The sequence below is a fragment of the Sus scrofa genome, chromosome X, assembly GCF_000003025.6.
Source record: "Sus scrofa isolate TJ Tabasco breed Duroc chromosome X, Sscrofa11.1, whole genome shotgun sequence".
NCBI classification, from domain to species: domain Eukaryota; kingdom Metazoa; phylum Chordata; class Mammalia; order Artiodactyla; family Suidae; genus Sus; species Sus scrofa.
Window position 1 is genome coordinate 49,190,993 of NC_010461.5, and position 25,522 is coordinate 49,216,514.

The 25,522-nt window shown below is 50.9% G+C and overlaps 1 protein-coding gene and 1 long non-coding RNA gene across 6 annotated transcripts in view; one reads left to right on the forward strand and one right to left on the reverse strand.

Moving 5' to 3' along the window:
- Positions 1–25,522, forward strand: part of LOC110257828 (negative regulator of P-body association) — a 74,031-nt gene that overhangs the window by 34,116 nt on the left and 14,393 nt on the right. Inside the window, exons 1-2 of one of the 4 annotated variants that reach the window (XM_021080577.1) lie at positions 11,159–11,677; positions 13,349–13,719. The exons of 1 other annotated variant lie outside the window; for it this stretch is intronic. In XM_021080577.1, the coding sequence (XP_020936236.1) occupies positions 11,224–11,677; positions 13,349–13,485 (591 nt within the window). In that variant the 5' untranslated portion in view covers positions 11,159–11,223 and the 3' untranslated portion in view covers positions 13,486–13,719. Of the gene's footprint in view, positions 1–11,158; positions 11,678–13,348; positions 13,720–15,911; positions 16,839–25,522 lie in introns of those variants that run through there. 2 more of the 4 variants (XM_021080578.1, XR_002340839.1) reach the window with 2 other exon arrangements.
- Positions 1,451–15,478, reverse strand: LOC110257830. Of its 2 annotated transcripts, none has more exons than XR_002340841.1 (3): positions 14,816–15,478; positions 8,539–9,040; positions 1,451–2,746 (listed from the first exon to the last, which is right to left on the reverse strand). It is a non-coding gene; the product is annotated as an uncharacterized LOC110257830 (long non-coding RNA). The 2 variants fall into 2 exon arrangements; XR_002340840.1 differs by lacking the exon at positions 14,816–15,478 and adding an exon at positions 9,573–10,039.

Sequence of the window (25,522 nt, forward strand, 5' to 3'; positions counted from 1 at the left end):
CACACCCACTCCAAAGGAGGGCTCAGGGCCCTTTTGCAGGGCAGATTGGGAGGTGTGGGCAGAAGAGAAATGCGCAAGCTAAACACCGAGAGTTATGTTTTGTTCGGAGACCTCTGTGAGCCCTCTGTGAGCCCTCTGTGAGGACTATAGCCACGGTGACAGCCCCTCAGATAGCTCCGAGGGTACGTCCCGAAGAGGAAAGGGAGGAAGGCGCCAGGACTTTCTTTTGAGAAAAAGAGAAAGGAGGGAAATGCTGTCTTGGATCATCCAAAGATTAGAGCTCATGCAACCAAAACCAAAACCAACCAACCAAACAAAATGGGGGACATCCCCAGGCAGTGACTTGAGGGCTTTTCTCTGTATGGGATGGCTCAGGACTAGGGCCCCTTGACATCACTCCTAGATTGGCACCTTAACCCTCCAGGGCCAGCGTCCTGCTTGTCTCCATCCTGAATTCCCCTCCGGATGCAGCTTTGGGGGCAGCCGCAGTGGCTGGTGGCTAATGGCCGGGCCACCACCTTTGTGCACAGTAAAGGCAGGCAACCTTTTGTGGTTGTTCTCTGGCCTTGGTTGGTTGGTTTGGTCGGCGGATGGAAAGGAAAGCAGTGGTGACCCTGCCTTGAGTGTCTGAGGGCATCACGCCCATGCCAGCCAGTGCCTCGCAAAGACAGCAATGGGGGAGGGAGGGGAGCCTGAGGGTCTTTAGTGTTTCCCCTGTAAGCGGTTCCTTTCTTTGCTCCCTTAAGGTCTTCCTAGGAGTGCGGACCGGAAGGAAGGGAGCTCCGAGGAATGGAAACCCACCCCACCCCTCGCACCCCGCCCCCCGCCCCCCCACCCCGGCCGGCCCCCCCCCCCCCCCCGGGACCGTCGTGGCCATGGCCGGGATTTGCCACACTGGGTAGTGTCTTAAGGACGCTTAGAATTGAGGAATGGCCTTTTCCCAAGAGCCTTCTTCTCCCCCATGCTCTCCCGGGAAGCAGGCCATCGGTGGGTGGAAGTGGTCGGGAAAATACAAAGAGACAGAAAACAACTCAGGAAAACAAAAGTCACCCCCATCCTGTCAGGTAGGGACCTGAGGTGCCTCTTGCCCAGAAGGTAAACACCAGGGCACCCCTGACACCTAACTTGGGGACAATGCAGGGAGAAAGGAGGGCAGGCATCGGGGACCAGCTAGGCGTGGAATCCCCACTCTTGGCGTCAGGGTTCAGCATCGTTTCACATGACTTGCCGCCTTTCCCTGCATTCTTCTGGTTGCAGAACCCTGGCGCGCGCGCGCATGCGTGCACGCACACATCCCCCCGACCCCCCCCAACCCCCACCCCCGCACACACCCACACACACAGCCTTATAGTCAGGTGAACGGGTCTGCACAGGCACACAGCTTATTCTCTCTGCCAGTGGCACTGGACCCGGGGGCGGGGGGGGTGGGGCGGGGGAAGAGCGGCCCTACCTTCCTGGCCACCCCGTCCCCCCACCCCACCCCCCGGCCCGGCCCGACCCAGTTCTTCCTCCTTGGCCCATTCTGGTTGTCTTTCCCCTTCCCAGGTGGGCACTACAGCATCGCAAGGCAGGCCTCTCCCTGGCCAGGGTCCAAACCCTTGCCTCAGTGGCTGACGGCTCTGCCTCGGGTGATGGCTCTTCCCCTAGGGGGCCACAGGTTCCAGCTGCCCCCCTGGGACACAGTGCCCCGGGGATCACCTTCAGGCTTCAGCTCCACCTCAGTTCCACCTTTGCTTTCTTTTCGCTCTGCGCTTTCCGTCCCTTACTTACACTCGCTTCCTGACTTTCAGGCCTTCTGGCGCGGGTGTGCCTCTGTCTAGAAGGCAGGATTGGGCAGGTGCCTGGGAGCAGCGCCCTGGCCAGTACTTTTCCTTTTCCTTCTCCTTTCCTGTGGAAGTGCCGATGACCCGCACGGATCGCAGGAGCAAGGGGGCACTCCCTCCCAACCATCCCTTAATTGCCATCGGAGAGTACCCTCATCCCTTCCCTGTCCTGTCCTGTCCTGTCCTGTCCTGTCCTGTCCTGTCCTGTCCCGTCCCATGAATGTGCCCAGGACAGGACCTGCTCTGCTCGGGGTGTCGTCGGGGCGCGTGGCCCCGCCTCCTCCCCTCTTGCCTTCTCTCTGCACACCCTGCCCCCCACCCCCAGGCAGGTCTACTCTTGGGTCAGAGCCCTTGGTGGCACTCAGGAGGGACCCTCGTGGCAGGGATCTGCCTGCTGGTGTGTCCCCTGGTCTCTAGGCACCTTGTGTCTCCTGGTCAGTCCTGGAAGGCCGCCAAGTCCCAGCGAAGCACCCCTCCGTGCCCTAGGTCCAGGACAGCTTTGGCAGTGCCTTGGCAGTGGTGGTGGAGGTGAGGACATACTGCTTCCCTCGTTTCCTTTCGCTTCCAGTTCTTAGCTGTGTCCCTGGTGTCCTAAGGGTCCTCGTGCCATGGCTGCCCTTTGGTGAAGGGGCACGTCCAAGGGTAGCAGGACAGAGTACCGAGGTTCAGGGTCCACGCTTCCCCTGAATTCCCCAGGGGTGGAGATCATCCTCAGCCTCCAAAACCACCAGGAAACCGACCACAAACAAAACCAGCCGTGATCCAGGAGTTACTTTGCAATGAAAGAGCATCGGGAACTCAAGACTTGCCAAAATAATCTCTTGAAGTTCCATTCCTGGCAGTTGTTATCCTTATGGAAGCACTTAAAGTCCAGACTTGAGCCAGTAGGAGCTTCCTGCAGGCGTGCCCTGCTTCCTTTTGGCCTGAAGGGAACAATAGAGATTTCACTGGATCCATACAACCTGTCACCTCCATTTGCCCAAGCCCTGGCAGGCCGGCACTGGCCTTTGCTCACAGGACCAGGCACTCAAGCACCCATCCCCACACCCAAAGGCACAGGCACACCGGGATAGGGATATCCATGGTCACCCAGGCACACAGGAGGGCAAGCACCATATATGGCTTTGAGCATGTCCAGCACCCAACACACACCCACACACACCCACACCCGCACACGCACACGCACACGCACACGCACACAGAGACACATGCTCTCACCCCCAGCCCAGTCTTTCACAGGCCATACCCTCACACAACCGCAAACACACTGATACACACTGCTGTGTGTGCTTTCATATGTACACTCACACCTCATCCCACCACCAACCCTCCCACCCCCCAGCTCCAACCCCAAGACCCACCTTGCTCCCACCCCACCCCCCGCCCGCGCCCGCGCCCGCGCCCCCGCCGCCCCGTCCCCCACACAGGCGCACACAGAGAATGCCTGAAACATACGTTCCCGGGAGGGCTCTGCGCAAGGGACAGGGAGCCATTCTGTGTCTCCTGAGCTGGTGGTCTGTCAGCAGGTCCGCCGGGCTACAGTGTAAACTTGGGGCCTCCCTTGTTTAGGCAGAGAAAGAAACGGGGGTCTCCGAGTCCCGAGTCCCATTCATCAGAGTCTGTGCCCTTCCTCTCCAGCATCCTGGCCCTGGGTGGGGCCTTGTGCCTTGGCGAGGTTTGGTGGCCTTTGCAGGGTTCCTGTGTGAGAGCAAGGCCAGCCTGTGTTGCCTCGGGCTTTGGGTAGCCCTTTACAGGGGAGCCTCCGGGGCGGGGTGGGGGTGGGGGGTGGGAGCCCTGTGGCTGCAGGTTGGGCCAGCCGTTTCTGGCTGCTTTGTTGGGGGGCCAGCCCAAGGTGGTGAGCTCCAGGCCTTGGTAGGAAGCAGAGCCCGGCCAAAAAAGTCCCTGGCAAGACAGAGCAGAGCGTTGGGCCACCCGAATGGTGGCTGCCACCTTGTCCGAGGCAGGTCCCCTGATTTAATCCCTGGGACAGAGAGAGTCACCCAGGCCTGTGGGTGTGTCCTTGGCCTTTTGCTTCTCTCCCAGAGCTGGAGCTAGGAAAAATGGGGTTGGAGCAAAGAAGGGGAAAGGCCTGCAGGGGGTCCCGCCTCCTGGTCAGCAGTCGTTCTGCCCAGTGCATTTGGTGAGCGGCATGGGTCCAGGTGGCTGGTTCCTTTCCTTTTCTGTGCTTCTTCCTGGGACTGTCTGTGTCAGTTGCGTTTTGCTTTTGCTTTCACCCTGGTAGGGCAGGAGGCTCCAGGCCCTGGGGGCGGGTGTTGGAGGGGGAGGGGGGGTAAGCATTTGGTTGGCATTGGTGGAGCCATACTGCCATCAAGCGGAGATAGTTTCTGTCAGAGCCGGTTAGCAGGGCCCAAGGCAGAGGCCCTCCGGGAGGGGGAGAGAGAGAGAGAGAGACAGAGACAGAGACAGAGACAGAGGGGGGGGGCTGTGCTGTGCCCAGTGCGGGCGGGGTGGTCCGGAGGGTGCAGCGGGTGCACAGGGGCGAAGGGCCCCTGGCTGTCCCTCCGCCTGTGTGCCCCACGGGAGAGTGGGCCCGAGGCCCACAGCTGGAGAAGGCCCTCAGAAACCCCAGAGGCCGCCCAAGATGGCTACCGCGGGGAGCAGTGCCAGGGGCGGGCAAATGGCCCTGGTCCCAGAACTCCTAAGGGCCTGGGCTCCAGGTGGGGAAAGGGGACCCCTGACGCCGGTGTGCCCCGAGGCAGGGCGCCCCGCTACGCTACTCCGCTCCGCAGCAGGGACACCAGAGGAAACGGGGTGGAATTCCTCTGGGCCCACCCCAAAATGGCTGACAAACGGGAAGCTCAGCTGTCTGGGCTGCTCTGCCTAGGGGCTGCCGGCTTGTGTCCAGGGCTCCTGGAGCTCCTGCCTCCCCCAGCGGGTCCTGCTGGCAGGCCAAGGCCCTCAGGGCCTCCGACGGCCCCGACCGACCGGCCTCGGTGCCCAGCTCCCCTGCAGGGGGAACCTGGGGCTTGAGCACAGCCCGGTCAGCCCAGCACAGCCTTGCTGCTCTCTGTGCCTGGCAGAAGCCAGGCTGCTGCCTGGCCTTTTCCCATACACTTTCCGCTGGATGGCACTGTGGCTCCAGAAATGGCAGTCACCCCTTCCCCTGCCCCCACCAAGCCTTCCTCTCCTTCCTTTGGCAGCCTGACAGAGGAGGGGGTGGGGTGCAGGTGGAGACACCATCCTTTCACCCTCTCCTCCTCCTCCTCCTCTTCTCTTCTTCCCACCACCACCGCCACCGCCACCACCGCCACCACTGCCACCACCGCCATCATCACTGTCATCCATAGCAACAATAGCAGCGGCAGCGGCAGCGGCAGCGGCAGCGGCAGCGGCAGCAGCATCCGTATGCCAATATCCTCATCACCAGCAATAGTCCAGCCCGCAGAACAGCCAGGCCACCTTCGGCAGGGCCCCTCACCAACTTGGCCACTCTGGGCCAACCCTGCAAGGGTAGCTAGGCCGTTCTTGACTCTGTTCAGGCTCTGCTTCACTGTGAACACAGACAGCCTTGCAGAGATGCCACCACTGGGCTTGCAGATTCCTCTTGGTATGTAGCTTCAGACTCCTCCTGGCCCCTGGCTTGTCTGTACCATACCCCTTCCCAGGCAGCAACCTTGCTTCTCCTGAGGTTGCGTGCATGCTTCAGGGGGCCAAAGGCGGCTGGGTCAGAGGCAGGCAGGTCCCAAGCGGGTCCAGATGTCATTGGCCCCTTCTGTACAGCGGGGTCGTGCCAGGAGTCACCAGGGTCCGGAAGAGGCCGCTGGGGGCATCTCTGCTTGGGAGCCTGAGCACTCCTTTGTGCCCAGGGCTGCGACGTTTTGGAATGGCAGGGCTCACACAGGTGGGTCTCGGGGAGGGCCGCTTGGCCTGGTAGGCATTGGTTCACAAGTCAGCCCCATCAGGGTCCTTCTGCCCTCAGGCCTGGGTAGCCAGGCCGTCGGGCGTCAGTTCTCTACCAAGAGCCCGCGAACAGGTCCTGCTCAGGTTTCCCCGACCCCCATGGCATTTTATCCTCGGGGAGAAGGTGAAGCTTAGGAGGCTAAGGGACTAGGGGAGGTGGAGGGAGGGTGGGGCTTGATGTGTGGGGAGGCGGGGGTCAAGTGGCAGAAGGGAGCTTGGGGGTTTGGTCTGATGTGTCCATCGCTCTGCTTCTCAGCCTAAGTAAGCCCTGACACTAGCCTGGTCTTCACCCGAGGGCTTGACACCTGAGAACTTGGCGTGGAAACTGTGGATCCCCGTCAAACAGTCACGCTCACACATATTCACCCCCACGGCCACCCCCAAACACACGCACAGACACGCACGCGTGAGCGCGTGAGCGCGCGCCCGCGCGGGCACACACACACACACAGACACACACACACACACACACACACACACACACACACACAGAGGCAGGCACACATGCACACATCTGAGAAACCACTTCTGAGGAACCACTGAACAGCTTAAGGGAATGCTGAGTATCCAGCCACACCCACTCCAAAGGAGGGCTCAGGGCCCTTTTGCAGGGCAGATTGGGAGGTGTGGGCAGAAGAGAAATGCGCAAGCTAAACACCGAGAGTTATGTTTTGTTCGGAGACCTCTGTGAGCCCTCTGTGAGCCCTCTGTGAGGACTATAGCCACGGTGACAGCCCCTCAGATAGCTCCGAGGGTACGTCCCGAAGAGGAAAGGGAGGAAGGCGCCAGGACTTTCTTTTGAGAAAAAGAGAAAGGAGGGAAATGCTGTCTTGGATCATCCAAAGATTAGAGCTCATGCAACCAAAACCAAAACCAACCAACCAAACAAAATGGGGGACATCCCCAGGCAGTGACTTGAGGGCTTTTCTCTGTATGGGATGGCTCAGGACTAGGGCCCCTTGACATCACTCCTAGATTGGCACCTTAACCCTCCAGGGCCAGCGTCCTGCTTGTCTCCATCCTGAATTCCCCTCCGGATGCAGCTTTGGGGGCAGCCGCAGTGGCTGGTGGCTAATGGCCGGGCCACCACCTTTGTGCACAGTAAAGGCAGGCAACCTTTTGTGGTTGTTCTCTGGCCTTGGTTGGTTGGTTTGGTCGGCGGATGGAAAGGAAAGCAGTGGTGACCCTGCCTTGAGTGTCTGAGGGCATCACGCCCATGCCAGCCAGTGCCTCGCAAAGACAGCAATGGGGGAGGGAGGGGAGCCTGAGGGTCTTTAGTGTTTCCCCTGTAAGCGGTTCCTTTCTTTGCTCCCTTAAGGTCTTCCTAGGAGTGCGGACCGGAAGGAAGGGAGCTCCGAGGAATGGAAACCCACCCCACCCCTCGCACCCCGCCCCCCGCCCCCCCCCCCCCCCCACCCCGGGACCGTCGTGGCCGGGATTTGCCACACTGGGTAGTGTCTTAAGGACGCTTAGAATTGAGGAATGGCCTTTTCCCAAGAGCCTTCTTCTCCCCCATGCTCTCCCGGGAAGCAGGCCATCGGTGGGTGGAAGTGGTCGGGAAAATACAAAGAGACAGAAAACAACTCAGGAAAACAAAAGTCACCCCCATCCTGTCAGGTAGGGACCTGAGGTGCCTCTTGCCCAGAAGGTAAACACCAGGGCACCCCTGACACCTAACTTGGGGACAATGCAGGGAGAAAGGAGGGCAGGCATCGGGGACCAGCTAGGCGTGGAATCCCCACTCTTGGCGTCAGGGTTCAGCATCGTTTCACATGACTTGCCGCCTTTCCCTGCATTCTTCTGGTTGCAGAACCCTGGCGCGCGCGCGCATGCGTGCACGCACACATCCCCCCGACCCCCCCCAACCCCCACCCCCGCACACACCCACACACACAGCCTTATAGTCAGGTGAACGGGTCTGCACAGGCACACAGCTTATTCTCTCTGCCAGTGGCACTGGACCCGGGGGGCGGGGGGGGTGGGGCGGGGGAAGAGCGGCCCTACCTTCCTGGCCACCCCGTCCCCCCACCCCACCCCCCGGCCCGGCCCGACCCAGTTCTTCCTCCTTGGCCCATTCTGGTTGTCTTTCCCCTTCCCAGGTGGGCACTACAGCATCGCAAGGCAGGCCTCTCCCTGGCCAGGGTCCAAACCCTTGCCTCAGTGGCTGACGGCTCTGCCTCGGGTGATGGCTCTTCCCCTAGGGGGCCACAGGTTCCAGCTGCCCCCCCTGGGACACAGTGCCCCGGGGATCACCTTCAGGCTTCAGCTCCACCTCAGTTCCACCTTTGCTTTCTTTTCGCTCTGCGCTTTCCGTCCCTTACTTACACTCGCTTCCTGACTTTCAGGCCTTCTGGCGCGGGTGTGCCTCTGTCTAGAAGGCAGGATTGGGCAGGTGCCTGGGAGCAGCGCCCTGGCCAGTACTTTTCCTTTTCCTTCTCCTTTCCTGTGGAAGTGCCGATGACCCGCACGGATCGCAGGAGCAAGGGGGCACTCCCTCCCAACCATCCCTTAATTGCCATCGGAGAGTACCCTCATCCCTTCCCTGTCCTGTCCTGTCCTGTCCTGTCCTGTCCTGTCCTGTCCCGTCCCATGAATGTGCCCAGGACAGGACCTGCTCTGCTCGGGGTGTCGTCGGGGCGCGTGGCCCCGCCTCCTCCCCTCTTGCCTTCTCTCTGCACACCCTGCCCCCCACCCCCAGGCAGGTCTACTCTTGGGTCAGAGCCCTTGGTGGCACTCAGGAGGGACCCTCGTGGCAGGGATCTGCCTGCTGGTGTGTCCCCTGGTCTCTAGGCACCTTGTGTCTCCTGGTCAGTCCTGGAAGGCCGCCAAGTCCCAGCGAAGCACCCCTCCGTGCCCTAGGTCCAGGACAGCTTTGGCAGTGCCTTGGCAGTGGTGGTGGAGGTGAGGACATACTGCTTCCCTCGTTTCCTTTCGCTTCCAGTTCTTAGCTGTGTCCCTGGTGTCCTAAGGGTCCTCGTGCCATGGCTGCCCTTTGGTGAAGGGGCACGTCCAAGGGTAGCAGGACAGAGTACCGAGGTTCAGGGTCCACGCTTCCCCTGAATTCCCCAGGGGTGGAGATCATCCTCAGCCTCCAAAACCACCAGGAAACCGACCACAAACAAAACCAGCCGTGATCCAGGAGTTACTTTGCAATGAAAGAGCATCGGGAACTCAAGACTTGCCAAAATAATCTCTTGAAGTTCCATTCCTGGCAGTTGTTATCCTTATGGAAGCACTTAAAGTCCAGACTTGAGCCAGTAGGAGCTTCCTGCAGGCGTGCCCTGCTTCCTTTTGGCCTGAAGGGAACAATAGAGATTTCACTGGATCCATACAACCTGTCACCTCCATTTGCCCAAGCCCTGGCAGGCCGGCACTGGCCTTTGCTCACAGGACCAGGCACTCAAGCACCCATCCCCACACCCAAAGGCACAGGCACACCGGGATAGGGATATCCATGGTCACCCAGGCACACAGGAGGGCAAGCACCATATATGGCTTTGAGCATGTCCAGCACCCAACACACACCCACACACACCCACACCCGCACACGCACACGCACACGCACACGCACACAGAGACACATGCTCTCACCCCCAGCCCAGTCTTTCACAGGCCATACCCTCACACAACCGCAAACACACTGATACACACTGCTGTGTGTGCTTTCATATGTACACTCACACCTCATCCCACCACCAACCCTCCCACCCCCCAGCTCCAACCCCAAGACCCACCTTGCTCCCACCCCACCCCCCGCCCGCGCCCGCGCCCGCGCCCCCGCCGCCCCGTCCCCCACACAGGCGCACACAGAGAATGCCTGAAACATACGTTCCCGGGAGGGCTCTGCGCAAGGGACAGGGAGCCATTCTGTGTCTCCTGAGCTGGTGGTCTGTCAGCAGGTCCGCCGGGCTACAGTGTAAACTTGGGGCCTCCCTTGTTTAGGCAGAGAAAGAAACGGGGGTCTCCGAGTCCCGAGTCCCATTCATCAGAGTCTGTGCCCTTCCTCTCCAGCATCCTGGCCCTGGGTGGGGCCTTGTGCCTTGGCGAGGTTTGGTGGCCTTTGCAGGGTTCCTGTGTGAGAGCAAGGCCAGCCTGTGTTGCCTCGGGCTTTGGGTAGCCCTTTACAGGGGAGCCTCCGGGGCGGGGTGGGGGTGGGGGGTGGGAGCCCTGTGGCTGCAGGTTGGGCCAGCCGTTTCTGGCTGCTTTGTTGGGGGGCCAGCCCAAGGTGGTGAGCTCCAGGCCTTGGTAGGAAGCAGAGCCCGGCCAAAAAAGTCCCTGGCAAGACAGAGCAGAGCGTTGGGCCACCCGAATGGTGGCTGCCACCTTGTCCGAGGCAGGTCCCCTGATTTAATCCCTGGGACAGAGAGAGTCACCCAGGCCTGTGGGTGTGTCCTTGGCCTTTTGCTTCTCTCCCAGAGCTGGAGCTAGGAAAAATGGGGTTGGAGCAAAGAAGGGGAAAGGCCTGCAGGGGGTCCCGCCTCCTGGTCAGCAGTCGTTCTGCCCAGTGCATTTGGTGAGCGGCATGGGTCCAGGTGGCTGGTTCCTTTCCTTTTCTGTGCTTCTTCCTGGGACTGTCTGTGTCAGTTGCGTTTTGCTTTTGCTTTCACCCTGGTAGGGCAGGAGGCTCCAGGCCCTGGGGGCGGGTGTTGGAGGGGGAGGGGGGGTAAGCATTTGGTTGGCATTGGTGGAGCCATACTGCCATCAAGCGGAGATAGTTTCTGTCAGAGCCGGTTAGCAGGGCCCAAGGCAGAGGCCCTCCGGGAGGGGGAGAGAGAGAGAGAGAGACAGAGACAGAGACAGAGACAGAGGGGGGGGGGCTGTGCTGTGCCCAGTGCGGGCGGGGTGGTCCGGAGGGTGCAGCGGGTGCACAGGGGCGAAGGGCCCCTGGCTGTCCCTCCGCCTGTGTGCCCCACGGGAGAGTGGGCCCGAGGCCCACAGCTGGAGAAGGCCCTCAGAAACCCCAGAGGCCGCCCAAGATGGCTACCGCGGGGAGCAGTGCCAGGGGCGGGCAAATGGCCCTGGTCCCAGAACTCCTAAGGGCCTGGGCTCCAGGTGGGGAAAGGGGACCCCTGACGCCGGTGTGCCCCGAGGCAGGGCGCCCCGCTACGCTACTCCGCTCCGCAGCAGGGACACCAGAGGAAACGGGGTGGAATTCCTCTGGGCCCACCCCAAAATGGCTGACAAACGGGAAGCTCAGCTGTCTGGGCTGCTCTGCCTAGGGGCTGCCGGCTTGTGTCCAGGGCTCCTGGAGCTCCTGCCTCCCCCAGCGGGTCCTGCTGGCAGGCCAAGGCCCTCAGGGCCTCCGACGGCCCCGACCGACCGGCCTCGGTGCCCAGCTCCCCTGCAGGGGGAACCTGGGGCTTGAGCACAGCCCGGTCAGCCCAGCACAGCCTTGCTGCTCTCTGTGCCTGGCAGAAGCCAGGCTGCTGCCTGGCCTTTTCCCATACACTTTCCGCTGGATGGCACTGTGGCTCCAGAAATGGCAGTCACCCCTTCCCCTGCCCCCACCAAGCCTTCCTCTCCTTCCTTTGGCAGCCTGACAGAGGAGGGGGTGGGGTGCAGGTGGAGACACCATCCTTTCACCCTCTCCTCCTCCTCCTCCTCTTCTCTTCTTCCCACCACCCCCGCCACCGCCACCACTGCCACCACCGCCATCATCACTGTCATCCATAGCAACAATAGCAGCGGCAGCGGCAGCGGCAGCGGCAGCGGCAGCGGCAGCAGCATCCGTATGCCAATATCCTCATCACCAGCAATAGTCCAGCCCGCAGAACAGCCAGGCCACCTTCGGCAGGGCCCCTCACCAACTTGGCCACTCTGGGCCAACCCTGCAAGGGTAGCTAGGCCGTTCTTGACTCTGTTCAGGCTCTGCTTCACTGTGAACACAGACAGCCTTGCAGAGATGCCACCACTGGGCTTGCAGATTCCTCTTGGTATGTAGCTTCAGACTCCTCCTGGCCCCTGGCTTGTCTGTACCATACCCCTTCCCAGGCAGCAACCTTGCTTCTCCTGAGGTTGCGTGCATGCTTCAGGGGGCCAAAGGCGGCTGGGTCAGAGGCAGGCAGGTCCCAAGCGGGTCCAGATGTCATTGGCCCCTTCTGTACAGCGGGGTCGTGCCAGGAGTCACCAGGGTCCGGAAGAGGCCGCTGGGGGCATCTCTGCTTGGGAGCCTGAGCACTCCTTTGTGCCCAGGGCTGCGACGTTTTGGAATGGCAGGGCTCACACAGGTGGGTCTCGGGGAGGGCCGCTTGGCCTGGTAGGCATTGGTTCACAAGTCAGCCCCATCAGGGTCCTTCTGCCCTCAGGCCTGGGTAGCCAGGCCGTCGGGCGTCAGTTCTCTACCAAGAGCCCGCGAACAGGTCCTGCTCAGGTTTCCCCGACCCCCATGGCATTTTATCCTCGGGGAGAAGGTGAAGCTTAGGAGGCTAAGGGACTAGGGGAGGTGGAGGGAGGGTGGGGCTTGATGTGTGGGGAGGCGGGGGTCAAGTGGCAGAAGGGAGCTTGGGGGTTTGGTCTGATGTGTCCATCGCTCTGCTTCTCAGCCTAAGTAAGCCCTGACACTAGCCTGGTCTTCACCCGAGGGCTTGACACCTGAGAACTTGGCGTGGAAACTGTGGATCCCCGTCAAACAGTCACGCTCACACATATTCACCCCCACGGCCACCCCCAAACACACGCACAGACACGCACGCGTGAGCGCGTGAGCGCGCGCCCGCGCGGGCACACACACACACACAGACACACACACACACACACACACACACACACACACACACAGAGGCAGGCACACATGCACACATCTGAGAAACCACTTCTGAGGAACCACTGAACAGCTTAAGGGAATGCTGAGTATCCAGCCACACCCACTCCAAAGGAGGGCTCAGGGCCCTTTTGCAGGGCAGATTGGGAGGTGTGGGCAGAAGAGAAATGCGCAAGCTAAACACCGAGAGTTATGTTTTGTTCGGAGACCTCTGTGAGCCCTCTGTGAGCCCTCTGTGAGGACTATAGCCACGGTGACAGCCCCTCAGATAGCTCCGAGGGTACGTCCCGAAGAGGAAAGGGAGGAAGGCGCCAGGACTTTCTTTTGAGAAAAAGAGAAAGGAGGGAAATGCTGTCTTGGATCATCCAAAGATTAGAGCTCATGCAACCAAAACCAAAACCAACCAACCAAACAAAATGGGGGACATCCCCAGGCAGTGACTTGAGGGCTTTTCTCTGTATGGGATGGCTCAGGACTAGGGCCCCTTGACATCACTCCTAGATTGGCACCTTAACCCTCCAGGGCCAGCATCCTGCTTGTCTCCATCCTGAATTCCCCTCCGGATGCAGCTTTGGGGGCAGCCGCAGTGGCTGGTGGCTAATGGCCGGGCCACCACCTTTGTGCACAGTAAAGGCAGGCAACCTTTTGTGGTTGTTCTCTGGCCTTGGTTGGTTGGTTTGGTCGGCGGATGGAAAGGAAAGCAGTGGTGACCCTGCCTTGAGTGTCTGAGGGCATCACGCCCATGCCAGCCAGTGCCTCGCAAAGACAGCAATGGGGGAGGGAGGGGAGCCTGAGGGTCTTTAGTGTTTCCCCTGTAAGCGGTTCCTTTCTTTGCTCCCTTAAGGTCTTCCTAGGAGTGCGGACCGGAAGGAAGGGAGCTCCGAGGAATGGAAACCCACCCCACCCCTCGCACCCCGCCCCCCGCCCCCCCCACCCCGGGACCGTCGTGGCCGGGATTTGCCACACTGGGTAGTGTCTTAAGGACGCTTAGAATTGAGGAATGGCCTTTTCCCAAGAGCCTTCTTCTCCCCCATGCTCTCCCGGGAAGCAGGCCATCGGTGGGTGGAAGTGGTCGGGAAAATACAAAGAGACAGAAAACAACTCAGGAAAACAAAAGTCACCCCCATCCTGTCAGGTAGGGACCTGAGGTGCCTCTTGCCCAGAAGGTAAACACCAGGGCACCCCTGACACCTAACTTGGGGACAATGCAGGGAGAAAGGAGGGCAGGCATCGGGGACCAGCTAGGCGTGGAATCCCCACTCTTGGCGTCAGGGTTCAGCATCGTTTCACATGACTTGCCGCCTTTCCCTGCATTCTTCTGGTTGCAGAACCCTGGCGCGCGCGCGCATGCGTGCACGCACACATCCCCCGACCCCCCCAACCCCCACCCCCGCACACACCCACACACACAGCCTTATAGTCAGGTGAACGGGTCTGCACAGGCACACAGCTTATTCTCTCTGCCAGTGGCACTGGACCCGGGGGGCGGGGGGGGGTGGGGCGGGGGGAAGAGCGGCCCTACCTTCCTGGCCACCCCGTCCCCCCACCCCACCCCCCGGCCCGGCCCGACCCAGTTCTTCCTCCTTGGCCCATTCTGGTTGTCTTTCCCCTTCCCAGGTGGGCACTACAGCATCGCAAGGCAGGCCTCTCCCTGGCCAGGGTCCAAACCCTTGCCTCAGTGGCTGACGGCTCTGCCTCGGGTGATGGCTCTTCCCCTAGGGGGCCACAGGTTCCAGCTGCCCCCCTGGGACACAGTGCCCCGGGGATCACCTTCAGGCTTCAGCTCCACCTCAGTTCCACCTTTGCTTTCTTTTCGCTCTGCGCTTTCCGTCCCTTACTTACACTCGCTTCCTGACTTTCAGGCCTTCTGGCGCGGGTGTGCCTCTGTCTAGAAGGCAGGATTGGGCAGGTGCCTGGGAGCAGCGCCCTGGCCAGTACTTTTCCTTTTCCTTCTCCTTTCCTGTGGAAGTGCCGATGACCCGCACGGATCGCAGGAGCAAGGGGGCACTCCCTCCCAACCATCCCTTAATTGCCATCGGAGAGTACCCTCATCCCTTCCCTGTCCTGTCCTGTCCTGTCCTGTCCTGTCCTGTCCTGTCCCGTCCCATGAATGTGCCCAGGACAGGACCTGCTCTGCTCGGGGTGTCGTCGGGGCGCGTGGCCCCGCCTCCTCCCCTCTTGCCTTCTCTCTGCACACCCTGCCCCCCACCCCCAGGCAGGTCTACTCTTGGGTCAGAGCCCTTGGTGGCACTCAGGAGGGACCCTCGTGGCAGGGATCTGCCTGCTGGTGTGTCCCCTGGTCTCTAGGCACCTTGTGTCTCCTGGTCAGTCCTGGAAGGCCGCCAAGTCCCAGCGAAGCACCCCTCCGTGCCCTAGGTCCAGGACAGCTTTGGCAGTGCCTTGGCAGTGGTGGTGGAGGTGAGGACATACTGCTTCCCTCGTTTCCTTTCGCTTCCAGTTCTTAGCTGTGTCCCTGGTGTCCTAAGGGTCCTCGTGCCATGGCTGCCCTTTGGTGAAGTGAAAAGCCCGCGTTTCTCTTGTAGGTTTATCACTTTGTATTCAAACTGTCTCCTCCATTTCCTTAGGCATTATCAGGGTCATTTTTATATGGTTAGCATTTGGCATTCCATCACCCCCACCTATGTTCATATCTTTGTGCTTTGCTTTTTAACCTTTTCAATTTCATAAATCTTCCAGTGACAAATTGAAGTTTTCTTATTCCATATTTTGATATATTCAGCTTTATTTATTTATGTGTTTATTTTTTATAATTTGTTTTTTTACTCCATTGAATTCATCACATCTGTAGTTGTATAATGATCATAACAATCCAGTTTCACAGGATTTCTATCCCATAACCCAAGTACATCCTCCCACCCCACAAACTATCTCCACTAGAGACCATAAGTGTTTCAGTGTCTGTGAGTCAGCATCTGTCCTGCAATAAGTTCAGTCTGTCCTTTTTTCATATTCCACATGTCAGTGAAATCATTTGATGTTGGTGTCTCATTGTATGGCTTACTTCACTTAACATGATTTTTTCTAGGTCCATCCATGTTGCAAAAAATGCTGGTACTATGTTCTTTTTAATGGCTGAGTCATATTCCATTGTGTGTATGTACCATACCTTCTTGATCCACCCTCTGTTGATGGACATTTAGGTTGTTTCTATATCTTGGCTATTGCAAACCGTGTTGCAATGAACATTGGAGTACATGTGTCTTTGCGAGTTGTGGTTTTCTCTGGATAGATGCCCAGGAGTGGGATTGCTGGATCAAATGGTAACTCTATTTTTAGTTTTCTCATGCATCTCCCTACAGCTTTCCACAGTGGTTGCACCAATTTACAATCCCAACAGTGTAGTAGTGTTCCTTTTTCTCCACACCCTCTCCAGGACTTATTGTGTGTAGACTTTTTGATGATGGCCATCTGGCTGGTATAAGGTGGTACCTCAGAGAGGTTTTGATTTGCATTTCTCTAATAATGAGTGATGTTGAACATCTTTTCATGTGTTTCTCGTCCATCTGGATATATACAGCTTTTGATATCAGAAAATGGTTCCAGTTAGATCCTGATATAATTTATGTTTCTCTGTTTTTTTACATAACGTAAAACCAAAGTCCAGCACCAAGAATTTCTCTGGTTAGTGTGATCAGAAAAAAAAAAAATCCTATTTTTTTTTGTGTCTTCTTGTAGTTTTTGTTATTTGTTTTTTCCCCTAGCATATGTCTTTTCTAAGGAAAGCTGCATGTACACTTGAAAAGACTGTGCATCTTGTTTTTTCAAATGGAATATCTTGTAGATATCTGTTAAGTTAAACTGGTTTATTATTTCATTATGACCCGTGTTGCCTTATTGTGTTTTTTTTGGTTTGGTATCTGTACATTTATGTGTGTTGTCATAGTCTCCTAGTGTTATTTTATTATTTACTACTGTATTATGGTCACTTTTCCCTTTACTCTTCTAATATTCGCTTCATATATTTTGATGGTCATGTATTGGATTAATATATGTTAACAAGTATATTTTCGTCCTTTGTATTGATCTCTTTATTATTATATAATGCCCTTCTTTGTCTTTTGTAGTAGACTTTATTTCAAAGTATTTTGTGCCTGATATTAGTATTGCTATCCTTGCAATGCTACCCTTGACATTTCCGTTTGGATGAAATATATTTTCCCCTTCTTTCACTTTCAGTCTGTGTATGTCTTTAGTTCTGTCATGAGTGTTTTGTAACAGCATACACATGAGTCTTGTTTTTATATCCAATTAGGCATCAGATGACTTTTGATTGGAGCATACAGTTCATTGACATTTAAAGTCCCTATTGATAGGTATGTATTTATTTCCATTTTATAACATATTTTCTGTTTTTTTTTGTAGTTTCTCCCTGTGCTTTTGTTCTTTTAGTTTCTTATCTTGTAGTTTTATGATTTCATTTAGTGAAAGTTATGTGTTCCTTTATCTCTTGTTTTTGTGTATCTATTGTAGCTTTTTTAAAAATGATTTTTATTTTTTCCATTATAGCTGATTTACAGTGTTCTGTCAATTTTCTACTATACAGCAAAGTGATCCAGTAACACATACATATGTACATTCTTCGTCTCGCATTATCATGCTTCATCATAAGTGACTAGATATAGTTCCCAGTGCTATACAGCAGGATCTCATTGCTTATCCATTCCAAAGGCAATAGTTGGCATCCATTAACCCCAAATTCCCAGTCTATCCCAATCCTGCCCCCTCTCCCTTGGCAACCACAAGTCTGTTCTCCAAGTCCATGATTTTCTTTTCTGTGGAAAGTTTCACTTTTGTCATATATTAGATTCCAGATAGGTGATATTATGTGGTATTTGTCTTTCTCTTTTTAACTTACTTCACTCAGGATGAGAGTCTCTAGTTCCATCCATGTTCCTGAAAATGGCATTATTTTGTTCTTTTTTTATGGCCGAGTAGTATTCTATTGTGTATATACACCACATCTTCTTAATCCACTCATTTGTCAATGGACATTTGGGTTGTTTCCATGTCTTGGCTATTGTGAATAGTGCTACAGTGAACATACAGGTGCAGGTGTCTTTTTCAAGGAAAGTTTTGTCAGGATATATGCCCAAGAATGGTATTGCTGGGCCATATGGTAATTCTATATTTAGTTTTCTAAAGTACCTCCATACTGCTTTCCATAGTGGGTGTACCAGTTTACATTCCCACCAAAAGTGTAGGAGGGTTCCCTTTTCTCCACACCCTCTCTAGCATTTGTTATTATTATAGGTTTTTGATTTATGGTTACCATATACTTTATATGTCTTGACCTATAACTATGTCTACTTGTTTTAAATATGTATTCCTTTAAGTTCAAACACATACTAAAAAAGCTACATTTCTATTTTCTTCCCCCACACTTTGTGTTTTGATGTTATATTTTATATCTTCATGTTTATCCCATTATTCAGTATTGTGGTTGTATTTGGTTTTAATTTTTTTTTTGGTCTTTTAGTCTTCATATTAGCTTATTTAAGTGGTTTAATCTCAGCCTTTACCAGTTATTTGCTTTTACTACTGAGATTTTTACATTTCTAGAGATGTTATTTTCTTTTCTTTTCCACTTAAGTGAATACCCTTTAACATCTTTGTAGGATAGGTTTAGTACAGATGAACTCTTATTTTCTGCTTTTCTGAGTTGTCTTTTCTTCAATTCTAAATGATAAGCTTGCTGGGTAGAGAATCCTAGGTTGCAGCTTTTTCCTTGTAGTTCTTTAAATATACCATGCCACTCCTTTTCCCTTTCTTTCTTTTCTTTCTTTTCTTTCTTTCTTTCTTTCTTTCTTTCTTTCTTTCTTTCTTTCTTTCTTTCTTTCTTTCTTTCTTTCTTTCTTTTCTTTCTTCTTTTTCTTTCCTCATCACCATTTTGTTGTTTAAAATTTTTTAAAATCAGAATATAGTTGATTTACAAAGTTGCATTAATTTCAGTCTTACAGCAAAGTAAATCAATATACATATACATATATCCATTCCTTTTCAGATTCTTTTCTCATATGAGTTATTACACAGTATGGAGTAAATTTCCCTGTGCTATACAGTAGGTCCTTGATACCCATCTATTTTATACAGAGTAGTGAGTATATATCAATCTCAACGCCCTAATTTATACCACCCCATATTTTTCCCTTTGCTAAACCTAAGTTTGGTTTCAAAATCTTTGAGTCTGTTACTGTTTTGTAAGTAACTGTTTTTTTACTTTTAAAAGTTTTATTGAAATACAGTTGATTTTCAATATTGTGAAAATTTCTGCTGTACAACAAAGTGTTTCAGTTATACACGTACACACATCCATTCTCTTTCAGATGCTTTCCCCACATAGATTATCAGAGAAAATTGGGTAGAGTTTTCTGTGCTATACAGCAGGTCACCGTTTGCCGATCATTCCACATACTTCAGTGTGCATATGCCAATCCCAAACCCCCAGTCCATCCCCCCCCAATCTGTTCCCTTTGATAATTGTAAGTTTGTTTTCAAATTCTGTCTTTTCATGTTTTGCAAATAAGTCCATTTCTATCCTTTTTAGATTAAAGTTTCCACATATAAGTGATATTTTATGATGTTTGTCTTTCACTGACTAATTTTCATTTTGTATGACAATCTCTAAGTCCAGTCATGTTGCCACAAAATAGCACTAGTTCATTCTTCTCTATGGCTAATACTCCATTTTATATTTATACCACAGCTTCTTTATCCATCCCTCTGCTGATGGACATTTTGGTTTCTTCCATGTCTTGGATATTTTCTTTATTTTTTATTTTATTTTTTTTTTGTCTTTTTGCCTTTTCTAGTGCTGCTCCTGCCGCATATGGAGGTTCCCAGGCTAGGGGTCTAATCGGAGCTATAGCCACTGGCCTACGCCAGAGCCACAGAGAAATGCGGGATCCAAGCCGCATCTGCAACCTACACCACAGCTAACAACAATGCCAGGTCCTTAACCCACTGAGTAAGGGCAGGGATCAAACCCACAACCTCATGGTTCCTAGTTGGATTCATTAACCACTGCGCCACGATGGGAACTCCAGTCTTGGATATATATATATATTTTTTTTTTCAAGGATTTGGGCCTATTTATTTATTTATTTATTTATTATTATTTTTTTATTATTTTTTATGTTGGAGAATGTCCTAGTTCTTTATTTTTTATATAATTTTTTATTTTCCCAATGTACAGCAAGGGGGTTAGGTTATCCTTACATGTATACATTACAATTACATTTTTTCCACCACCCTTTGTTCTGTTGTAACATGAGTATCTACACTAAGTTCTCAATGCTACTCAGCAGGATCTCCTTGTAAATCTATTCTAAGTTGTGTCTGATAAGCCCAAGCTCCCGATCCCTCCCACTCCCTCCCCCTCCCATCAGGCAGCCACAAGTCTCTTCTCCAAGTCCATGATTTTCTTTTCTGAGGAGGTGTTCATTTGTGCTGGATATTAGATTCCAGTTATAAGTGATATCATATAGTATCTGTCTTTGTCTTTCTGGCTCATTTCACTCAGGATGAGAGTCTCTAGTTCCATCCATGTTGCTGCAAATGGCATTATGTCATTCTTTTTATGGCTGAGTAGTATTCCATTGTGTATGTATACACCACATCTTCCAAATCCCATCATCTGTTGATGGACATTTGGGTTGTTTCCATGTCCTGGCTATTGTGAATAGGGCTGCAATGAACATGTGGGTGCATGTGTCTCTTTTAAGTAGAGTTTTGTCCGGATAGATGCCCAAGAGTGGGATTGCAGGGTCATATGGAAGTTCTATGTGTAGATTTCTAAGGTATCTCCAAACTGTTCTCCATAGTGGCTGTACCAGTTGACATTCCCACCAGCAGTGCAGGAGGGTTCCCTTTTCTCCACAACCCCTCCAGCACTTGTTATCTGTGGACTCATTAATGGCGGCCATTCTGACTGGTGTGAGGTGGTATCTCATGGTAGTTTTGATTTGCATTTCCCCTTTTTTTTTATTATTATTTTTCCACTGTACAGCAAGGGGGTCAGGTCATCCTTAGATGTATACATTGCAGTTACAGTTTTTCCCCCCACCCTTTCTTCTGTTGCAACATGAGTATCTAGACATAGTTCTCAATGCTATTCAGCAGGATCTCCTTATAAATCTATTCTAGGTTGTGTCTGATAAGCCCAAGCTCCCGATCCCTCCCACTCCCTCCCCCTCCCATCAGGCAACCACAAGTCTCTTCTCCAAGTCCATGATTTTCTTTTCTGAGGAGATGTTCATTTGTGCTGGATATTAGATTCCAGTTATAAGTGATATCATATGGTATTTGTCTTTGTCTTTCTGGCTCATTTCACTCAGCATGAGATTCTCTAGTTCCATCCATGTTGCTGCAAATGGCATTATGTCATCCTTTTTTATGGCTAAGTAGTATTCCATTGTGTATATATACCACCACTTCCGAATCCAATCATCTGTCGATGGACATTTGGGTTGTTTCCATGTCCTGGCTATTGTGAATAGGGCTGCAATGAACATGCGGGTGCATGTGTCTCTTTTAAGTAGAGCATTGTCCGGATAGATGCCCAAGAGTGGGATTGCAGGGTCATATGGAAGTTCTATGTATAGATTTCTAAGGTATCTCCATACTGTTCTCCATAGTGGCTGTACCAGTTGACATTCCCACCAGCAGTGCAGGAGGGTTCCCTTTTCTCCACAGCCCCTCCAGCACTTGTTCTTTGTGGATTTATTAATGATGGCCATTCTGACTGGTGTGAGGTGGTATCTCATGGTAGTTTGGATTTGCATTTCTCTTATAATCAGCGATGTTGAGCATTTTTTCATGTGTTTGTTGGCCATCTGTATATCTTCCTTGGAGAAATGTCTATTCAGGTCTTTTGCCCATTTTTCCATGGATTGATTGGTTTTTTTGCTGTTGAGTTGTATAAGTTGCTTGTATATTCTAGTGATTAAGCCCTTGTCAGTTGCATCATTTGAAACGATTTTCTCCCATTCTGTAAGTTGTCTTTTTGTTTTCTTTTGGGTTTCCTTTGCTGTGCAAAAGCTTTTCAGTTTGATGAGGTCCCATGGGTTTCTTTTTGCTCTAATTTCTATTGCTTTGGGAGACTGACCTGAGAAAATATTCATGAGGTTGATGTCAGAGAGTGTTTTGCCTATGTTTTCTTCTAGGAGTTTGATGGTGTCCTGTCGTATATGTAAGTCTTTCAGCCATTTGGAGTTTCATTTTGTGCATGGTGTGAGGGTGTGTTCTAGTTTCATTGCTTTGCATGTAGCTGTCCAGGTTTCCCAGCAATGCTTGCTGAATAGACTTTCCTTTTCCCATTTGATGTTCTTGCCTCCCTTGTCAAAGATTAATTGACCATAGGTGTCAGGGTTTCCTTCTGGGTTCTCTCTTCTGTTCCATTGGTCTGTCTGTCTGTTTTGGTACCAGTACCACACTGTTTTGATGACTGTGGCTTTGTAGTATTTCTTGAAGTCTGGGAGAGTGATGCCTCCTGCTTGGTTTTTGTTTCTCGGGATTGCTTTGGCGATTCTGGGTCTTTTGTGGTTCCCTATAAATGTTTGGATTGTTTGTTCTAGTTCTGTGAACAATGTCATGGGTAATTTGATAGGGATTGCATTGAATCTGTAGATTGCTTTGGGTAGGGTGTCCATTTTTACAATATTGATTTTTCCAATCCAGGAACATGGAATATCTTTCCATTTCTTTACATCTTCTTTGATTTCTTTGATTAAGGTTTTATAGTTCTCAGCATATAGGTCCTTTACCTCTTAGGTCAGGTGTATTCCGAGGTATTTGATTTTGTGTGGTACAATTTTAAAAGGTATCGTATTTTTGTATTCCTTTTCTAATGTTTCATTGCTGGTATACAGAAATGCAACTGACTTCTGAATGTTAATCTTATATCCTGCTACTTTGCTGAATTTATTAATCAGTTCAAGGAGTTTTGGGGTTGAGTCCTTAGGGTTTTCTAGGTATAGTATCATGTCATCTGCATACAGTGACAGTTTCATCTCTTCTCTTCCTATATGGATGCCTTTTATTTCTTTTGTTTTTCTAATTGCTGTGGCTAAGACTTCCAAAACTATGTTGAAGAGCAGTGGTGAGAGTGGGCATCCCTGTCTTGTTCCAGATATGAGTGAGAAGGCTTTCAGTTTTTCTCCATTGAGGATTATATTTGCTGTGGGTTTATCATAAATGGCTTCGATTATATTCAGGAATGTTCCCTCTATACCCACTTTGGCGAGGGTCTTGATCATGAATGGATGTTGAACTTTGTCAAATGCTTTTTCTGCGTCTATTGAGATGATCATATGATTTTTGACTTTTTTTTGTTAATGTGGTGTATGATGCTGATTGATTTGCATATGTTGAACCATCCTTGTGAACCTGGGATGAACCCAACCTGGTCATGGTGTATAATTTTTTTGGTATGTTGTTGGATTCGGTTGGCTAAGATTTTGTTGAGATTTTTTGCATCTATATTCATCAATGATATTGGGCGATAGTTTTCTTTTTTGGTGGTATCTCTGCCTGGTTTTGGAATGAGGGTGATGGTGGCCTCATAGAATGTCTTTGGGAGTATTCCTTCTTCTTCAACCTTTTGAAAGAGTTTAAGGAGGATGGGCACCAATTCCTCTTTATATGTTTGATAGAATTCACCTGTGAAGCCATCTGGTCCTGGACTTTAATTTGTAGGGAGTGATTTTATGACCTCTTCAATTTCATTTCTAGTGATGGGTCTGTTCAGTTGGTCTGTTTCTGCTTGATTCAGTTTTGGCAGGCTGTAAGATTCTAGAAAATTGTCCATTTCTTCCAGATTGTCAAACGTGTTGCCATACAGTTGTTCATAGTATTCTCTTATGGTTTTTTGTATTTCTGCTGTATCCGTTGTGATTTCTCCTTTTTCATTTCTAATTTTGGCGATTTGGGTTCTTTCTCTCCTCTTTTTAGTGAGTCTGGCCAGGGGTTTGTCAATTTTGTTCACCTTTTCAAAGATCCAGCTCTTGGTTTTATTAATTTTCTCTATTGTTTTTTGAGTCTCTATTTTATTGATTTCTTCTTTGATCTTTATAATTTCCTTCCTTCTGCTGACTTTAGGACTTTTTTGTTCTTCTTTTTCTAATTCGTTTAGGTGGAGGGTTAAGTTGTCCATTTGGGATCTTTCTTCTTTTTTGAGAAAGGCCTGGATTGCTATAAATTTCCCTCTGAGCACTGCTTTCGCAGCATCCCATAGATTTTGAGAGGTTGTGTCTTCATTATCATTTGTTTCAAGGTAGTTTTTAATTTCCTTCTTGATTTCCTCATTGACCCATTGGTTTTTTAGTAGCATGTTGTTGAGTCTCCATGGAGTAGGTTTTTTCTCTTTCCTTTTCCCATGGTTGATTTCTAATTTCATGGCATTGTGGTCAGAGAAGATACTTGAGATAATTTCTACGCTCCTAAATTTATTGAGGTTAGCTTTGTGTCCCAATATGTGGTCGATTCTTGAGAATGTTCCATGAGCATTTGAGAAGAATGTGTATTCTGCTTTTTTTGGATGTAGTGTCCTGAAGATATCAATTAAGTCTAACTTTTCTATTGTTTCCTTTAGGATCTCTGTTGCTTTATTGGTTTTCTGTCTAGAGGATCTGTCCATTGATGTGAGGGGGGTATTTAGGTCTCCTATTATGATTGTATTCTCATCAATATCTCCCTTTATGTCTGTCAATATTTGCTGTATGTATCTGGGTGCTCCTATATTTGGGGCATATATGTTGATGATAGTAACATCCTCTCCTTGGATGGATCCCGTAATCGCTAAGTAGTGTCCTTCTTTGTCTTTCTTTATGTCTTTTGTTTTAAAGTCTATTTTGTCTGATATGAGCGTTGTGACTCCTGCTTTTCTGTCATGTCTATTGGCGTGAAATATTTTCCCCACCCTTTCACTTTCAATCTATATGTATCTTTTGTCCTAAGGTGAGTTTCTTGTAGGCAGCATATTGAAGGTTTTTGCCTTTTTATCCACTCAGCCACTCTGTGTCTTTTGATTGGGGCATTCAGTCCATTGACATTTAAGGTGACAATTGATAGATGATTATTTATTGCCATTTGATCCTCGTGTTCCAGTTGATTCTATGGTTCTCCATTTTTTTTTTTTTTTGGTTGGATGGTCTCCTGTTATTATCTGCTTGAGTGTTTTTTTTTTTTTTTCATTTTTTGCAAATGCAATATTTGGTTTTGGCTTGTGGTTGCCCTGTTTTTTAAGTATGCTAACCCCTTCCCATAAATGTGTGTTTTAGCCTGATGGTCCTGTAAGTTCAAACACTTCATTACTATATTAAAATTAAGAAGAGAGACATACATACAAACAAAATGGGTTATTTACCTCCTAACATCCCTTGCCCACATTTTATGGTTTTGATGACTCTTTTTTATTTTTTTCTTTTTCATTTTATTTTGTTTGAAGCATGTTCATGATGCTGGCTTATTTGAGTGACTGCTCTCTGATTGCAGTTTCCTCAGTCCTAGTTCTTCCTCTTCTTCTTCTTCTTTTTTTTTTCTTTTCTTTTTTCTTCCCTTTCCTTCCTTTCTTTTTGGTTTAGAGGAGCCCTTTCAATATTTCCTTGAACCTGGGTTTTGTGTTGCTGTATTCTTTAAGTTTTTGTTTGTTGGGAAAAATTTTTATTTCCCCTTCTATTTTAAATGATATTCTTGCTGGATAGAGTATTCTAGGTTGCATATTTTTTCCTTTGAGCACTTTAAATATCTCTTGCCATTCCCTCCTGGTCTGTAGTGTTTCTGTAGAGAAATAAGCTGATATTCTTATGGGGGTTCCCTTGTAGGTAATATTCTGTTTTTCTCTTGCTGCCCTTAGGATCCTCTCTTTATCACTAACTTTTGCCATTTTTATTATGATGTGTCTTGGTGTGGGTCTGTTTGGGTTCAGTTTGTTTGGGGCCCTCTGTGCTTCTTGTATCTTGAATCCAGTATCTTTAGACTTGGGAAGTTTCCAGCAATAATT